The sequence below is a fragment of the Nerophis lumbriciformis genome, linkage group LG14 (assembly GCF_033978685.3).
Source record: "Nerophis lumbriciformis linkage group LG14, RoL_Nlum_v2.1, whole genome shotgun sequence".
Lineage (NCBI taxonomy): Eukaryota > Metazoa > Chordata > Actinopteri > Syngnathiformes > Syngnathidae > Nerophis > Nerophis lumbriciformis.
The window spans coordinates 42,727,398-42,746,323 of record NC_084561.2 but is presented as its reverse complement, the minus strand read 5'-3'; the positions used below and the strand labels follow the sequence as shown (position 1 = coordinate 42,746,323).

The 18,926-nt window shown below is 42.3% G+C and overlaps 2 protein-coding genes across 4 annotated transcripts in view; one reads left to right on the top strand and one right to left on the bottom strand.

Moving 5' to 3' along the window:
* fam102bb (family with sequence similarity 102 member Bb) overlaps nucleotides 1-2,739 on the top strand; it is a 108,869-nt gene extending 106,130 nt beyond the window's left edge. For both annotated transcript variants that reach the window (XM_061975498.2, XM_061975497.2), the window contains one exon: nucleotides 1,702-2,739. In XM_061975498.2, coding sequence (XP_061831482.1) covers nucleotides 1,702-1,744 — 43 coding nt within the window. In that variant the 3' untranslated portion in view covers nucleotides 1,745-2,739. The remainder of the gene's footprint in view (nucleotides 1-1,701) is intronic.
* A 6,110-nt stretch (nucleotides 2,740-8,849) lies between these two features.
* henmt1 (HEN methyltransferase 1) overlaps nucleotides 8,850-18,926 on the bottom strand; it is a 28,054-nt gene continuing 17,977 nt past the window's right edge. Inside the window, exons 6-10 of one of the 2 annotated variants that reach the window (XM_061975500.2) lie at nucleotides 18,028-18,145; nucleotides 15,865-15,973; nucleotides 11,417-11,574; nucleotides 9,724-9,843; nucleotides 8,850-9,641 (exon numbers count right to left, since the gene is read on the bottom strand). In XM_061975500.2, coding sequence (XP_061831484.2) covers nucleotides 9,755-9,843; nucleotides 11,417-11,574; nucleotides 15,865-15,973; nucleotides 18,028-18,145 — 474 coding nt within the window. In that variant the 3' untranslated portion in view covers nucleotides 8,850-9,641; nucleotides 9,724-9,754. Of the gene's footprint in view, nucleotides 9,844-11,416; nucleotides 11,575-15,864; nucleotides 15,974-18,027; nucleotides 18,146-18,926 lie in introns of both variants that reach the window. The other variant, XM_061975499.2, reaches the window with a different exon arrangement.

Sequence of the window (18,926 nt, the reverse complement as noted above, 5' to 3'; positions counted from 1 at the left end):
TTTGTCCCGTGAGGTTTTCGGGAGAGGCGCTGAATTTCGGGAGTCTCCCGGAAAATCCGGGAGTGTTGGCAAGTATGGGTAAACTTGCCAAGGGACATGTAAGCAAATATTAACATTGCTGTATGTATACTTTTGACCCTCACATTTTCAGTAGAGCCATAATAAATTCCTAAAAGAAGCAAACTTCATGAATGTTTTTTGTGACCAACAAGTATGTGCTCCAATCACTACATCACAAAAAAATAAGAGTTGTAGAAATGATTGGAAACTCAAGACAGCCATGACATGATGTTCTTTACAAGTGTGTGTACTAGAGATGCGCGGTTTGCGGACACAACCGCGGAGTCCGCGGATTATCCGCGGGTCGGGCGGTTGAAATAAAAAAAAATTAGATTTTATCCGCGGGTCGGGTCGGGCGGTTGAAATAAAAAAAAATTAGATTTTAAATAGATTCAGGCGGGTGGCAGTTAAACCAATTGGGAAATATATATACATAGTTAAATGTTGTTACCCACATACGAAAAACGAGCAGGCACCTGCAGCATATGCCACAACAGAAGAAGAAAAAAAAAAGAGATGGACACTTTTACGGAGCGGAGAAGGGACGCCTCGCCGGGGTCCGGGACCGAGGCCCCTTCCCCCGAGAGGGCCCCACCGGGAGCCGTAGCTGAGGTGATCCGCGAGAAGGGCCCGACGCACGTCCAGGGTCACCACCGCGCCCACCGCACCGACACCCCACCTCGTCCGCCTTCGCCGCGGCCACGCGCAGCAGGTAAGCAGCTTACCTGCCCGCCACCCCCGTGGCCGGGGGCTCGTAACAGGGGTCACTCCGCGCGCAGTGTGCTCACGAAAGGGGTGGGGCTCACCCTGGTGAGCCGAGTGGGCCACTTTTGGTAAGCAGAACTGGCGCTGCGGGATGAACCGAACACCGGGTTAAGGCGCCCGATGCCGACGCTCATCAGACCCCAGAAAAGGTGTTGGTTGATATAGACAGCAGGACGGTGGCCATGGAAGTCGGAACCCGCTAAGGAGTGTGTAACAACCCACCTGCCGAATCAACTAGCCCTGAAAATGGATGGCGCTGGAGCGTCGGGCCCATACCCGGCCATCGCCGGCAGCGAGAGCCGCGAGGGCTAGGCTGCGACGAGTAGGATGGCCGCCGCGGTGTGCGCTGAAGCCTCGGGCGCGAGCCCGGGTGGAGCCGCCGCGGGTGCGAGGGACATCGCACCTCCACATGCTTGGAGGTGCGCTCAGCGCGGCTCCCAGATGATTGCGCACTGGTGTGCGTCTGGGCCGTGACAGCGTGGCACGCATTGAATGTCTGTGCTGCATTGGATCAGTCTCCTTTCTTTAACAGGCAAAAGCTTTATAACCTCACTAATGCCTTGCATCGTCTATATTAGATATATAACAACGGGCGGGTGTGGTTTTGATTAAATGTTAGTTTGGGTGGATGCGGATGGTTGACGACTTTTGTGATGCGGTTGCGGAAGAAATAATTGCCTATCCGCGCATCTCTAGTGTGTACACTTTTGACTGTGACTGCATGTGTTACGGGACTTATCATTAAATTGGTGTTAACAGTACATATGTATTTAGTTTGATTGTTATTTTAATGAGATGTTATGTTGTAACTTTGCAAAACAGTAGTTTATTTGTTTTGAAGATGAATAAAAGTATCTCTCTCTCTCTCTCTGGCAGAGTTGGAGGTGGAGCATATGAGCAAGTGGTGATGAAGCGCTGAAACATGTGAAGAAAAAAGGACCAAACTGGAAGCAGGGTTTTGTCCATTTCAGTCTTCCTCTGCTCGAACGGTTGACGTCACAACAGCGCCCTCGTGTGTTCACACTTAGAACCTAACACTGTAGCTTTCTGACTTACATCTCAGCGGGATCACGTTTAATGTGATGGGGTTTGTTTTTTTTAAGTAAGGGCTGCCTGAGTCGACATTACGTTCCCCCACCTTTTCAACCAGACTTCTCAGAACAAATGTGAACTTTCAAAAAGGTGATTTGAGAGGAGAACAGGTTGTGAACAGGTGGGATCTCCAAGACGACAATATTGCCATGTTATTTCAACACATTCCATATAACTGTAGTAATAATCGTGTCGACGTTTCCGACTTCCCTTTAAGGTTCAGTTTAATTTGCCTTGACGCTGCTAAGAGGCTCTTGGTGTATAAGCACTCTGAAATGTTTTTAACGGAAAGAATATTTTACTACAAAAGACCAGGTGCCAGACTGTGTGTGCGTGCGTGTGTAAGTAAGTAAGTCAAAATAGCAATGTTAGCCATCTTTACAGTGTAACTTTGTACAGTGTCAGGTTTGGAGGAATGTTATTTCAATACAGTGATAGTGACATTTACGCACAGTATTTATTGAGGACTGCCATAGGGATGTCCCGATCCGATATTTGGATCGGATCGGCTGCCGATATTTGCCAAAAAATGCGTATCGGCAAGGCATGGGAAAATGCCGATCCAGATCCAGTTTTAAAAAAACTCCGGTCCGTGTTTTCCAACGCACCGATTTAAATAATACATTCCACTTTTCTGCTGCTCCGTAATTTCCCTTCCGCATTTTCCAGCACACCTTCAACACATCCACAGGTCTGTGGATTCTCACGCAGTTGCTCTTCTCACTCTTTCCTGTGTCTCCCTCTCACAGACAGCGAGCGCACCTTCTTACACACGTCACATACTGTCACGTCACACGTCACATACGTATACGTCCTCCCCGAGCAGAGAGGTGGCAGCATGGCTAACGTTAGCTGTGATGCTAGCGCAGCCGTGCGAGCAACGCTCCCTCTAAGGTGCGCACTGTTTAAGCGTCCTCTGCGCATAGCAATTATATGCCACGCACAAAATCAAATAAAAAAAATAAGCGCATAACAATTTTCGACACACGGACACGACAGAGACAACAGTTTTCGTCATCGTTGTTCAAATATTGTAACGTCTGTCGAGACGCTTATCTCCGTTCGGTGCCACACGTCCACACCATCAAAATGCCGAGGCAAAAATTTCCACATCAACACCGTATGAAAAAATTAGTGATTTTTTTTAGTTGTGATTTCCTTCTCTGCATGAAAGTTTAAAAGTAGCATATATTAATGCAGTATGAAGAAGAATGTTTTAATGTAGACATGCAAGCCTTGAAAGAACATTTTGAAAATCAAGACTACATTTCCTGCAAATGGGTGCATTTCTACCCTATATTTTAACTTTAGATTTATTCTCATATCAAACTCTTTTGGCTGTCTTTTTGACACTTACATCCGGCGCCCCCCTCCACACCCTGGATTATAAATAATGTAAATAATTCAATGTGATTATCTTGTGTGATGACTGTATTATGATGATAGTATATATCTGATAGTATATATCTGTATCATGAATCAATTTAAGTGGACCCCGACTTAAACAAGTTGAAAAACTTATTGGGGTGTTACCATTTAGTGGTCAATTGTACGGAATATGTACTTCACTGTGCAACCTACTAATAAAAGTCTCAATCAATCAATCAATCAAAACACATAGAATCATCATACTGCTGTGATTATATGCATCAAGTGTTCATTCAAGGCTAAGGCAAAATATCGAGATATATATTGTGTATCGCAATATGGCCTTAAAATATCGCAATATTAAAAAAGGGCCATATCGCCCAGCCCTAGTTCAATGATGCCATTTCTGTTTGTCATGTATAATTTTGTCTATTTTGTGTTTATCCTTGAATAAACAGGTCAGTTTCTTGTTACCAACCATTGTGTATTATTCAAACTCCCCTAATTCAGCTGGCTAGTTGTTATCAAGAGTACCAAAACCCTTTTCAACATGATTCTGACAACTAAGTAGGCTAAATAACTTTAAACTTTAATACATGCTCGGATAGGCCAGTATCGGTCAGTATCGGATCGGAAATGCAAAAACAATATCGGTATCGGATCGGAAGTGCAAAAACCTGGATCGGGACATCCCTAGACTGCCATGGAAAATATGGCACCAATTTTCCCTGCATGCATTAGTAAACTGTATTTGGACACAAATAAACGCTAAACCAAAGTGTGTCTGCCTGCCCAGGTTGCAGTAACTACTACCGTCACTACTTAAACGGTCACATATTCAGTCTACTGAGGAGCAACACAATTCCAGCGTGGCACATATATCACCATCTGAGCCAGTCGGTGGCTAAAATAATACTTTGCACAATATTATATTCATTCATTTGTAGGGGTGTAACAGTACGTGTATTTGGGGGTTCGGTTCGGAGGTGTACCGAACGAGTTTCCACACGAACATATAAAGTAGCCGCCTAAGCTAAAGTCTTAACAAGCTGCTCCGCTTCCTTCTGCCTGTCTCTGTCAGTCCTCTACACACACCCAGCATTGTCCCACCCACACAACCATCTGATTGGTTACACACAGAGCGGTAACAGCCAATCAGCAGTGCGTATTCAGAGTGCATGTAGTCAGTGCTTAGCGTTTAGCAGGTAATCATCAAGCAGCGGACTCTCCCCAAATGATAATAAACACCTCCCGGTCAACTACCGTATTTTCCGCACCATAAGGCGCCCTGGGTTATAAGCCGCGCCTTCAATGAACGGCATATTTCAAAACTTTGTCCACCTATAAGCCGCCCCGTGTTATAAGCCGCATCTAACTGCGCTAAAGGAATGTCAAAAAAACAGTCAGATAGGTCAGTCAAACTTTAATAATATATTAAAAACCAGCGTGATGTGGGCGCGCATGGAGTCGTATATCAACATGGACGGAGCTGCGTGAAAAAAGCCACCCGGCCTCTCCGCGTAAACTTCCCTTAACCACTCGCTCATCTTTTCTTCATCCATCCATCCCTTCGAGTTAGCTTTTATGATGACGCCGGCTGGAAAGGTCTCTTTTGGCAAGGTCTTCCTTTTGAATATCACCATGGGTGGAAGTTTCTGGCCATTAGCATGGCAAGCTAGAACCACAGTGAAGGATGACTTCTCATTCCCTGTGGTGCGAATATTCACCGTACGTGCTCCCGTTGTATCCACAGTGCGGTTCACAGGAATATCAAAAGTCAGTGGAACCTCGTCCATGTTGATAATGTTCTCTGGCCGGATCTTTTTTTCAGCTATCTTGTTTTTACAATATGCACGGAAAGTAGCCAGCTTTTCTTGAAAGTCTTTAGGCAGTTGCTGTGAAATAGTAGTCCGTGTGCGGATGGAGAGATTGCGTCTTTTCATGAACCGGAAACCTGTCGCTTAGTAGGAGCCATTTTGTGGTCTTTACAGATGTAAACACACAAAGGAAATGAAACGTAATATCCGCGCGCTTCTTCTTCTTCTATGGGGGCGGGTGGTTGCTTACAGTAGAAGAAGAAGCGCTTCCTGTTCTATGGGGGCGGGTGCTTACCTTGGCGGTTGCTTGCGTAGAAGAAGAAGCACTTCCTCTTCTACGGGGAAAAAAGATGGCGGCTGTTTACCGTAGTTGCGAGACCGAAACTTTATGAAAATGAATCTTAATATTAATCCATATATAAAGCGCACCGGGTTATAAGCCGCACTGTCAGCTTTTGAGTAAATTTGTGGTTTTTAGGTGCGGCTAATAGTGCGGAAAATACGGTACTAGTAACATCACTATGAGCCCGTTGACCTTCTAGAAACATAAACGGCAGCTCAGCTCGCTCGCAGTCCTGGCTTGAGGTGAAGGCTAATTCGCTTTTAGTGTAACATTAGCTCATTTTGCGGTGTGTGTGTGTGTGTTACGGACAGCAAAGCCCTGTCTGTCTGTTATTTCACTTTACCTTCTTCTGTGTTGATTGAGCTGTGTTGAAGCAGCAAAAAAAGGACATTAGGTAAGATGAAGAGTTTCTGTCTCTGATAGTTGATATAATAATGAAACTGCATCATTAAAGGGGAACATTATCACCAGACCTATGTAAGCGTCAATATATACCTTGATGTTGCAGAAAAAAGACCATATATTTTTTTAACCGATTTCCGAACTCTAAATGAGTGAATTTTGGCGAATTAAACACCTTTCTATTATTCGCTCTCGGAGCGATGACGTCACATCGGGAAGCAATCCGCCATTTTCTCAAACACCGAGTCAAATCAGCTCTGTTATTTTCCGTTTTTTCGACTGTTTTCCGTACCTTGGAGACATCATGCCTCGTCGGTGTGTTGTCGGAGGGTGTAACAACACCAACAGGGACGGATTCAAGTTGCACCAGTGGCCCAAAGATGCCAAAGTGGCAAGAAATTGGACGTTTGTTCCGCACACTTTACCGACGAAAGCTATGCTACGACAGAGATGGCAAGAATGTGTGGATATCCTGCGACACTCAAAGCAGATGCATTTCCAACCATAAAGTCAAAGAAATCTGCCGCCAGACCCCGATTGAATCTGCCGGAGTGTGTGAGCAATTCAGGGACAAAGGACCTCGGTAGCACGGCAAGCAATGGCGGCAGTTTGTTCCGGCAGACGAGCGAGCTAAACCCCCTATCGACCCTAGCTTCCCTGGCCTGCTGACATCAACTCCAAAACTGGACAGATCAGCTTTCAGGAAAAGAGCGCGGATGAGGGTATGTCTACAGAATATATTAATTGATGAAAATTGGTCTGTCTGCACTCTCAAAGTGCATGTTGTTGCCAAATATATTTCATATGCTGTAAACCTAGTTCATAGTTGTTAGTTTCCTTTAATGCCAAACAAACACATACCAATCGTTGGTTAGAAGGCGATCGCCGAATTCGTCCTCGCTTTCTCCCGTGTCGCTGGCTGTCGTGTCGTTTTCGTCGGTTTCGCTTGCATACGGTTCAAACCGATATGGCTCAATAGCTTCAGTTTCTTCTTCAATTTCGTTTTCGCTACCTGCCTCCACACTACAACCATTCGTTTCAATACATGCGTAATCTGTTGAATCGCTTAAGCCGCTGAAATCCGAGTCTGAATCCGAGCTAATGTCGCTATACCTTGCTGTTTGTTTGTATTGGCATCACTATGTGACGTCACAGGAAAATGGACGGGTGTGTATATAACGATGGTTAAAATCATGCACTTTGAAGCTTTTTTTTTTAGGGATATTGCGTGATGGGTAAAATTTTGAAAAAAACTTTGAAAAATAAAATAAGCCACTGAGAACTGATTTTTAATGGTTTTAACCCTTCTGAAATTGTGATAATGTTCCCCTTTAAGCCTACATGAACTCCATGGTGTTCAGGGATGAATAGTCTCTCCTATTGCTATTGTACTATTTTTTCAGCTATAGTTACCTTAATCATTAGTAATGGAGCAGCCTAGTTTTGAATGGCAGGGTCCCTGCTATCACATGTTGATAAAAATCAACTACAGGCTTCTCAAATGCTGTAATAAATTAAAGCATGATGAGTTGACTTGAAACTGTTTAATGTTGTAGAAGAAAAGTTTTGTCATTTGATTTAATCGGAGCAACAACTTGAGGCAGTTTAATGTTGATTAACGTGGGCAGAATTATTATAATGTTCCCAATGTTAAAAGGATAAAGCCATTGTTTACAAATTTGGTAAATAAATACCGTATTTTCCGAACCATAAGGCGCCCTGGGTTATAAGCCGCGCCTTCAATGAACGGCATATTTCAAAACTTTGTCCACCTATAAGCCGCCCCGTGTTGTAAGCCGCATCTAACTGCGCTAAAGGAATGTCAAAAAAACAGTCAGATAGGTCAGTCAAACTTTAATAATATATTAAAAACCAGCGTGATGTGGGCGCGCATGGAGTCGTATATCAACATGGACGGAGCTGCGTGAAAAAAGCCACCCGGCCTCTTCGCGTAAACTTAAACTTACCTTAACCACTCGCTCATCTTTTCTTCATCCATCCCTTCGAGTTAGCTTTTATGATGACGCCGGCTGGAAAGGTCTCTTTTGGCAAGGTCTTCCTTTTGAATATCACCATGGGTGGAAGTTTCTGGCCATTAGCATGGCAAGCTAGAACCACAGTGAAGGATGACTTCTCATTCCCTGTGGTGCGAATATTCACAGTACGTGCTCCCGTTGTATCCACAGTGCGGTTCACAGGAATATCAAAAGTCAGTGGAACCTCGTCCATGTTGATAATGTTCTCTGGCCGGATCTTTTTTTCAGCTATCTTGTTTTTACAATATGCACGGAAAGTAGCCAGCTTTTCTTGAAAGTCTTTAGGCAGTTGCTGTGAAATAGTAGTCCGTGTGCGGATGGAGAGATTGCGTCTTTTCATGAACCGGAAACCTGTCGCTTAGTAGGAGCCATTTTGTGGTCTTTACAGATGTAAACACACAAAGGAAATGAAACGTAATATCCGCGCGCTTCTTCTTCTTCTTCTATGGGGGCGGGTGGTTGCTTACAGTAGAAGAAGAAGCGCTTCCTGTTCTATGGGGGCGGGTGCTTACCTTGGGGGTTGCTTGCGTAGAAGAAGAAGCACTTCCTCTTCTACGGGGAAAAAAGATGGCGGCTGTTTACCGTAGTTGCGAGACCGAAACTTTATGAAAATGAATCTTAATATTAATCCATACATAAAGCGCACCGGGTTATAAGGCGCACTGTCAGCTTTTGAGAAAATTTGTGGTTTTTAGGTGCGCCTTATAGTGCGGAAAATACGGTAACCAAAAAAATTATATTTTGTTGTGTTCTTACTGTACCGAAAATGAACCGAACTGTGACCTCTAAACCGAGGTACGTACCGAACCGACATTTTTGTGTACCGTTACACCCCTATTAATTTGTATATCAATTATACCTGTAATCTGAAAATGTAGTTTGGCTCAAGCAACCGCTTCAAATATTAACGCCGCATTGATTAAAAACAAGCACAGCTGCTCTCCTGTCTTAAGTCCTGTATCTTGTTTGTAAAGAAATACATAGATGAAATGAGGCCATAGTCCAGACTCCATACACTACATTAGCTTTATATTCATAGACTGAATAGGGAACAAAAACAGTAGCACATTAACAATATACAGTAATTATTATGCAACTAATTACATGTTTCCACTAGGGAGGGAACTACAACCGTATGCCAAAAAAAAAACTCTTACACTGTACTTAAAGATCTAGACCGGTCTAATTTTGGATCTTAGGAACGACAAAGGCTGGATTTTACCATCAAATGGGGTTGAGTCACAAATTGGTGTGGTGTCTATTCTGCATTTATGTTTTGCATGTTTTGTCATATTTGCACAAAGTCCAATCTTTTATTGTGTGTGAGGCATCTTATTCAGAATATTTAAAGATGTGCATTTCAAATCTGTCAAATCTTTGTCTGGTATGATTGACACTTCCAAAATATCACTGTTTGATACATTATATTCAACATTGTGCCATTTTCGCTATGTTGTAATGTTTGTGAAGGATTTTTTGTGCTACCAATTTTATTTTTTTAAGAGACCTTCTTGCTTTGTTTTACGGACACTTGTGGAACCCGTGTGACGCTTAAGGTTCGCGTGGGCAACGGACATGTTGTTACAAACATGGTTGCTTCCTCTCTTCTGTGAAGCTGTTGTCTATAATAAAGTGTAAGTTGTATTTTTCTGTAAAGTGATGTACTGCGCTGTTTTGAACACTGTCCAGTCTTTGCCGTTTCCCTTCCGTCGATGTTTGCTTGTTGCGCTTACGACGTGTACCTCACACTGTTGACAACTTCAAAGAAACGTGGGAATAAAACTTGCTCATGCTGACAGTTTACTTTTATGGTCTTGCCTTCATCTCCTCCAGCAGTTACCTTGATTCCAAAAGGTCCTGAAACCTGGAGGCTAACCATCCGTCTCCCACAGCTCTTCTGTGGATTTGGCGTCCACATAGCCGCTGTCCATCAGATCACAAAGCTCCTCGTCTTCATGTTCTGAAAGCACAGGTTTGTGTTTAGAGTATAGTGATGTCTCCACCAGCTTAATAAAAAGATGACATTCCAACCGCAATGTAAAGCTTGGTACAAACCAGTGATGTGCAGTCACTAGAGGCAGGTGAGGCGGGGCCTCACATGCCATCATGGAAAGAAAACAAAATTTAATTGTTATATGTATCCAGTGATTATACTATAAAGTTATTTTCCATTTAACTTCACCAGTTTTAGATTATTTTTATTCAAAATCGCTGAATTTTCACATTTGCCGTTCAAATACTGAGAAGAGACGGTGCGGTGAACAGCAGCCAGTTGAGGCACGTCACTCAGTGCCTCAACATGGATTGCGCAATGACTCGGCTAACTGCTGGCCTGCTGTGCAGTGAGACCGTATTGCTATATGAACTATATTATACATTTCCATAGTTTAGTTAGCTGAGGTATATAATGTACAGTGTATTTTGTCAACAACTGTATGTGTGTAACGTATTTCTTGTGCTGAGCGATCATAAAACGGCTGCAAAAGACGCACTGGCTGAGGCTCGCCTCCTGCACCCCCGCCGTAGAATTGTTATATCAACTAAAGCCCACACTTAAACTTTCCACGTGCAAGATTGAATCTATTTAAAAAAGTTATTTCGTAAGAAGCCAAAAAGTGCAAAAACAATAATGTTGGTGTTGGAGGAGTTGTGAATGACTGCAGGGACACAACATTAGATACACCTGCAGACTGCAGGTGTACCTAATTCACAACTCCTCCAACACGAACATTATTGTTTTTGCACTTTTTGGCTTCTTAATAAATAACTTTTGTAACCTATTTTCATGGGCTTTCCTCTTTGTGATGTTAAGTTCCTGTTATGCGCTGTTATACAGTATATGCCTTGAGCTCTTATTTTGAAGGCGCTAAGAGCGGAAGTGATGTCACGTTGCGGAGGTTTTTGAAAGAAGGTAAATAAAGTGGTCCTCGTGTAAACTGGAGCCTCCGTGTTTGTTATTTTGTAGTTTCATACAGTATAGGCGACATTTATAAACCCTCGGTTACACTTTTTTAAATAGATTCAATCTTGCACGTGGAAAGTTGAAGTGAGGGCTTTAGTTGCGGCGCATGGACTTAATTTATAAGTAAAGGTAAGACCATAATAACGTTTTTTTTTTATTAAATGTGCTTTTTTGTGTGCTACAGTTTGTATGTGTAAAGTTAAAGTTAAGTTAAAGTAGCAATGATTGTCACACACACACTAGGTGTAATGAAATTTGTCCTCTGCATTTGACCCATCCCCTTGATCACCCCCTGGGAGGTGAGGGGAGCAGTGGGCAGCAGCGGCACCGCGCCTGGGAATCATTTTTGGTGATTTAACCCCCAATTCCAAGCCTTGATGCTGAGTGCCAAGCAGGGAAGAATGCTGGAATGAGCTTTTAAACATAACCCGTTAACTGCTGCCAATCAAATGGTGAATAAGATACTCTTTAGGGTTCATATGTTTGTAAATCTGACTGTGATGAAGTCAGTGCCTCACCAGCCATCAACCTCACCGCACGTCACTGGTACAAACATAAAGTGCACGATTACCTTCTTCCACATTGCAGAGAATTACAGCTGATCCTTCCTGATTCATCTTAATTTGGGGATTCTCCATAATTATTTGGGAGAGATTACTCAGATTTGCAGTCAGCTCGCCTAACTTGGGGCAGCGGGTCCACAGCTTGTGTAGGGGTACAGAAACATGCCTGAAGCAAAGACAAGGTTGCACAATTTGTGACCTGCAGTAGGATAAACAAGTACATTAACAAGCATTGAAGTCCCATCTTAAAACTCATTTGTATACTCTAGCCTTTAAATAGACCCCCTTTTAGACCAGTTGATCTGCCGTTTCTTTTCTTTTCTCCTCTGCCCCCCTCTCCCTTGTGGAGGGGGGGACACAGGTCCGGTGGCCATGGATGAAGTGCTGGCTGTCCAGAGTTGGGACCCGGGGTGGACCGCTCGCCTGTGCATCGGTTGGGGACATCTCTGCACTGCTGACCCGTCTCCACTCGGGATGGTGTCCTGCTGGCCCCACTATGGACTGGACTCTCACTATTATGTTAGATCCACTATGGACTGGACTCTCACTATTATGTTAGATCCACTATGGACTGGACTCTCACTATTATGTTAGATCCACTATGGACTGGACTCTCACTATTATGTTAGATCCACTATGGACTGGACTCTCACTATTATGTTAGATCCACTATGAACTGGACTCTCACACTATTATGTTAGATCCACTATGGACTGGACTCTCACTATTATGCTAGATCCACTATGGACTGGACTCTCACTATTATGTTAGATCCACTATGGACTGGACTCTCACTATTATGTTAGATCCACTATGGACTGGACTCTCACACTATTATGTTAGATCCACTATGGACTGGACTCTCACTATTATGTTAGATCCACTATGGACTGGTCTCTCACTATTATGTTAGATCCACTATGGACTGGACTCTCACACTATTATGTTAGATCCACTATGGACTGGACTCTCACAATATTATGCTAGATCCACTATGGACTGGATACTCACTATTATGTTAGATCCACTATGGACTGGACTCTCACTATTATGTTAGATCCACTATGGACTGGACTCTCACAATATTATGCTAGATCCACTATGGACTGGACTCTCACAATATTATGTTAGATCCACTATGGACTGGACTGTCACTATTATGTTAGATCCACTATGGACTGGACTCTCACTATTATGTTAGATCCACTATGGACTGGACTCTCACACTATTATGTTAGATCTACTATGGACTGGACTCTCACTATTATGTTAGATCCACTATGGACTGGACTCTCACTATTATGTTAGATCCACTATGGACTGGACTCTCACTATTATGCTAGATCCACTATGGACTGGACTCTCACTATTATGTTAGATCCACTATGGACTGGACTCTCACTATTATGTTAGATCCACTATGGACTGGACTCTCACACTATTATGTTAGATCCACTATGGACTGGACTCTCACTATTATGTTAGATCCACTATGGACTGGACTCTCACACTATTATGTTAGATCCACTATGGACTGGACTCTCACACTATTATGTTAGATCCACTATGGACTGGATTCTCACTATTATGTTAGATCCACTATGGACTGGACTCTCACTATTATGTTAGATCCACTATGGACTGGACTCTCACAATATTATGCTAGATCCACTATGGACTGGACTCTCACAATATGTTAAATCCACTATGGACTGGACTGTCACTATTATGTTAGATCCACTATGGACTGGACTCTCACACTATTATGTTAAATCCACTATGGACTGGATTCTCACTATTATGTTAGATCCACTATGGACTGGACTCTCACACTATTATGTTAGATCCACTATGGACTGGACTCTCACTATTATGTTAGATCCACTATAGACTGGACTCTCACTATTATGTTAGATCCACTATGGACTGGACTCTCACTATTATGTTAGATCCACTATGGACTGGACTCTCACTATTATGTTAGATCCACTATAGACTGGACTCTCACTATTATGTTAGGGAGTTGGAGCGAGAGAGTAAAGCAGAGACATGCCGGACTGGTGGATGAGAATAAAACACTTGATCCAACCTGAATACCGGGCTCTCGTGCCAGTGTGTGTGGTGGTCAGGAGAACCCACTAGAGGGCAACCTCTACAGTTTTCTTTGTTTAAAAATAGAACAAGCACATTCTGAAATTGTACAAATCATAATGTTTTTTTACAATAACCTGTTGCGGTTAATAGTATACATATTTTATTTGTCGTTATTTATATTTTCTGAATAAACTATGTGATAATCTTCATTAGTCAACTCACTGGTGTTAATTTTCAATCTATCAAGATAAAAAAATTCTATCAAAATCAAATTACAGATAATTTTCCTTGACTGAAGCACTATCATCACGTGGTTTATTTTGTACGCATGTAGCATCATCTACAATGATACAAAGAATTGCTATTGCGACATCCAGTGGACACATTTAGAACAGCAGTTTCTTTCATTCAAAAATTTCAGGTCAATTTTTATACTTAGCAAACTCATATACAGGTAAAAGCCAGTAAATTAGAATATTTTGAAAAACTTGATTTATTTCAGTAATTGCATTCAAAAGGTGTAACTTGTACATTATATTTATTCATTGCACACAGACTGATGCATTCAAATGTTTATTTCATTTAATTTTGATGATTTGAAGTGGCAACAAATGAAAATCCAAAATTCCGTGTGTCACAAAATTAGAATATTGTGTAAAGGTTAAATTTTGAAGACACCTGGTGCCACAAACTAATCAGCTAATTAACTCAAAACACCTGCAAAGGGCTTTAAATGGTCTCTCAGTCCAGTTCTGAAGCCTACACAAACATGGGGAAGACTTCAGATTTGACAGCTGTCCAAAAGGCAACCATCGACACATTGCACAAGGAGGGAAAGACACAAAAGGTTATTGCTGAAGAGGCTGGCTGTTCTCAGAGCTCTGTGTCCAAACACATTAATGGAGAGGCAAAGGGAAGGAAAAACTGTGGTCAGAAAAAGTGTACAAGCGATAGGGATCACCGCGCCCTGGTCAAGATTGTGAAAAAAAAACCATTCAAAAATGTGGGGGAGATTCAGAAGGAGTGGACAGCTGCTGGACTCAGTGCTTCAAGATCCACCACCAAGAGACGCTTGAAAGACATGGGTTTCAACTGCCGCATACCTCGTGTCAAGCCACTGTTGACCAAGAAACAGCGCGCAAAGCGTCTCACCTGGGCTAAGGAAAAAAAGAGCTGGACTGCTGCTGAGTGGTCCAAAGTCATGTTTTCTGACGAAAGCAAATTTTGCATTTCCTTTGGAAATCGAGGTCCCAGAGTCTGGAGGAAGACAGGAGAGGCACAGGATCCACGTTGCCTGAAGTCTAGTGTAAAGTTTCCACCATCAGTGATGGTTTGGGGTGCCATGTCATCTGCTGGTGTCGGTCCACTCTGTTTCCTGAGATCCAGGGTCAACGCAGCCGTCTACCAGCAAGTTTTAGAGCACTTCATGCTTCCTGCTGCTGACCTGCTCTATGGAGATGGAGATTTCAAGTTCCAACAGGACTTGGCGCCTGCACACAGCGCAAAATCTACCCGTGCCTGGTTTACGGACCATGGTATATCTGTTCTAAATTGGCCCGTCAACTCCCCTGACCTTAGCCCCATAGAAAATCTGTGGGGTATTGTGAAAAGGAAGATGCAGAATGCCAGACCCAAAAACGCAGAAGAGTTGAAGGCCACTATCAGAGCAACCTGGGCTCTCATAACACCTGAGCAGTGCCAGAAACTCATCGACTCCATGCCACGCCGCATTAACGCAGTAATTGAGGCAAAAGGAGCTCCAACCAAGTATTGAGTATTGTACATGCTCATATTTTTCATTTTCATACTTTTCAGTTGGCCAACATTTCTAAAAATCCCTTTTTTGTATTAGCCTTAAGTAATATTCTAATTTTGTGACACGGAATTTTGGATTTTCATTTGTTGCCACTTCAAATCATCAAAATTAAATGAAATAAACATTTGAATGCATCAGTCTGTGTGCAATGAATAAATATAATGTACAAGTTACACCTTTTGAATGCAATTACTGAAATAAATCAAGTTTTTCAAAATATTCTAATTTACTGGCTTTTACCTGTATAAGTCGCACCTGCCGAATATGCATAATAAAGAAGGAAAAAAAAACATAAGTCGCACTGGAACCCGCCCAAACTATGAAAAAAACTGCGTCTTATAGTCCGAAAAATACGGTAATTGCAAAATAAGCCACGCTGCTGTCAAACACACTGGAAGCACAATTTTAACCTTTTAACTCATTTTACTGCCTGTGAGACTTGATGGAAAAGTAGTAGCATGCAGTAATCCAGGGAATAGAAGATGCAAAACACAAATATGCATCAACACAGATTTGGATCTCAGTTGCTAAAATAAACAAACATACCTGTGTAAGGTGCGGCACACCTGTTCATCACCACTTGTCCAACATATCCCTTCATGCTCTCCTCCTGCTCTCACACGGTCTTCTGCACAACTTTCTTCTTCCGGTTTTTCTGATTTGATTCAATTCAAACGAACCAGAGAGAAAAAGAAAAGAAAACAAACAAAAATGTATAAAGTAGGGTAATCAGGGAGTGAAATAAAGATAGTTAAAAGGTTTGTAGCACAACTGTTAATGAAGACAACATACTGTAGTTCCTTCTTCCAAATTAACTACAACTCTGCAGGTCATGACCATACTTGCCAACCTTGAGACCTCCGATTTCGGAAGATGGGGGGTGGGGGCGTGGTCGGGGGCGTGGCTAAGAGGGGAGGAGTATATTTACAGCTAGAATTCACCAAGTCAAGTATTTCATATATATAAAAGAAATACTTGACTTTCAGTGAATTCTAGCTATATATACACAGGTAAAAGCCAGTAAATTAGAATATTTTGAAAAACTTGATTTATTTCAGTAATTGCATTCAAAAGGTGTAACTTGTACATTATATTTATTCATTGCACACAGACTGATGCATTCAAATGTTTATTTCATTTAATTTTGATGATTTGAAGTGGCAACAAATGAAAATCCAAAATTCCGTGTGTCACAAAATTAGAATATTACTTAAGGCTAATACAAAAAAGGGATTTTTAGAAATGTTGGCCAACTGAAAAGTATGAAAATGAAAAATATGAGCATGTACAATACTCAATACTTGGTTGGAGCTCCTTTTGCCTCAATTACTGCGTTAATGCGGCGTGGCATGGAGTCGATGAGTTTCTGGCACTGCGCAGGTGTTATGAGAGCCCAGGTTGCTCTGATAGTGGCCTTCAACTCTTCTGCGTTTTTGGGTCTGGCATTCTGCATCTTCCTTTTCACAATACCCCACAGATTTTCTATGGGGCTAAGGTCAGGGGAGTTGGCGGGCCAATTTAGAACAGAAATACCATGGTCCGTAAACCAGGCACGGGTAGATTTTGCGCTGTGTGCAGGCGCCAAGTCCTGTTGGAACTTGAAATCTCCATCTCCATAGAGCAGGTCAGCAGCAGGAAGCATGAAGTGCTCTAAAACTTGCTGGTAGACGGCTGCGTTGACCCTGGATCTCAGGAAACAGAGTGGACCGACACCAGCAGATGACATGGCACCCCAAACCATCACCCAACCATGCAAATTTTGCATTTCCTTTGGAAATCGAGGTCCCAGAGTCTGGAGGAAGACAGGAGAGGCACAGGATCCACGTTGCCTGAAGTCTAGTGTAAAGTTTCCACCATCAGTGATGGTTTGGGGTGCCATGTCATCTGCTGGTGTCGGTCCACTCTGTTTCCTGAGATCCAGGGTCAACGCAGCCGTCTACCAGCAAGTTTTAGAGCACTTCATGCTTCCTGCTGCTGACCTGCTCTATGGAGATGGAGATTTCAAGTTCCAACAGGACTTGGCGCCTGCACACAGCGCAAAATCTACCCGTGCCTGGTTTACGGACCATGGTATTTCTGTTCTAAATTGGCCCGCCAACTCCCCTGACCTTAGCCCCATAGAAAATCTGTGGGGTATTGTGAAAAGGAAGATGCAGAATGCCAGACCCAAAAACGCAGAAGAGTTGAAGGCCACTATCAGAGCAACCTGGGCTCTCATAACACCTGAGCAGTGCCAGAAACTCATAGACTCCATGCCACGCCGCATTAACGCAGTCATTGAGGCAAAAGGAGCTCCAACCAAGTATTGAGTATTGTACATGCTCATATTTTTCATTTTCATACTTTTCAGTTGGCCAACATTTCTAAAAATCCCTTTTTTGTATTAGCCTTAAGTAATATTCTAATTTTGTGACACACGGAATTTTGGATTTTCATTTGTTGCCACTTCAAATCATCAAAATAAAATGAAATAAACATTTGAATGCATCAGTCTGTGTGCAATGAATAAATATAATGTACAAGTTACACCTTTTGAATGCAATTACTGAAATAAATCAAGTTTTTCAAAATATTCTAATTTACTGGCTTTTACCTGTATATGCTTTTTCATGAAAGGAATAACAAGAAATGATGATGAATAACAAAAGTGAGAAGAATATTGTCATGACTAACATGTCTGGCACAATGGCACAGCAACAAGACTCTTACCTGCCTGCTTGTCCAGCCATTCCTTTTTCAGCTTTTCCGCCCAATACAGAACCTCAGAAACCAAGGCCGCCTGCCTGATGTTGTTGTCATGAAGACTGGGGTAGTTTATGCTATAAAGCTAATACGGAAACAGAAGTTTCACACATTCAGAAAATACTAAAAAGAAATACTCTACAATTGTGATTCTCGTGAAGTATTACTATACATACAAACATGCTTTAGTGGATTGATGCACAAATAAGTACAAAACATTAACTAATAAAAAAGTGTGTTTTCTTTTACCCTTTCAATATTTACTCCATCTATCTGTAGAATGGCCAGACGGAAGCCATTTCTTCGTAAAATGTTTGCCAAAATACACCTGAAAGACTCTCATACCATGAGAAACTAAATTCTCTGGTCTGATGAGACAAAGATTGAAGTCTTTGGCGTGAATGCCAGTCATCATGTTTAGAGGAAACCACACCGCTCATCACCAGGCCGATACCATCCTTACAGTGAAGCATGGTGGTGGCAGCATCATGCTGTGGGGATGGTTTTCAGCGGCAGGGACTGAGAGACTAGTCAGGGTAGAGGGAAAGATGAATGCAGCAATTTACAGAGACATCCTGGATGAAAACCAAAGCTTCTCATCCAACCTGATGGAGCTTTAAGAGGTGCTGCAAAAAGTAATGGGTGAAACTGCCCAAAGATAGGTGTGTCAAGCTTGTGGCATCGTAAAAAAAGTAGTTGAGGCTGTAATTGCTGCCAAAGGTGCATCAATAAAGTATTAAGAAAATGTATTTTTTTTTTCTTTTTCTTTTTTTCATTATTTGCTAAATTTAAAAAAAAAACTTTTCACATTGTTATTATGGGGAATCGTCTGTAAAATGTTGAGGACAAAAATTAATTTATTACAC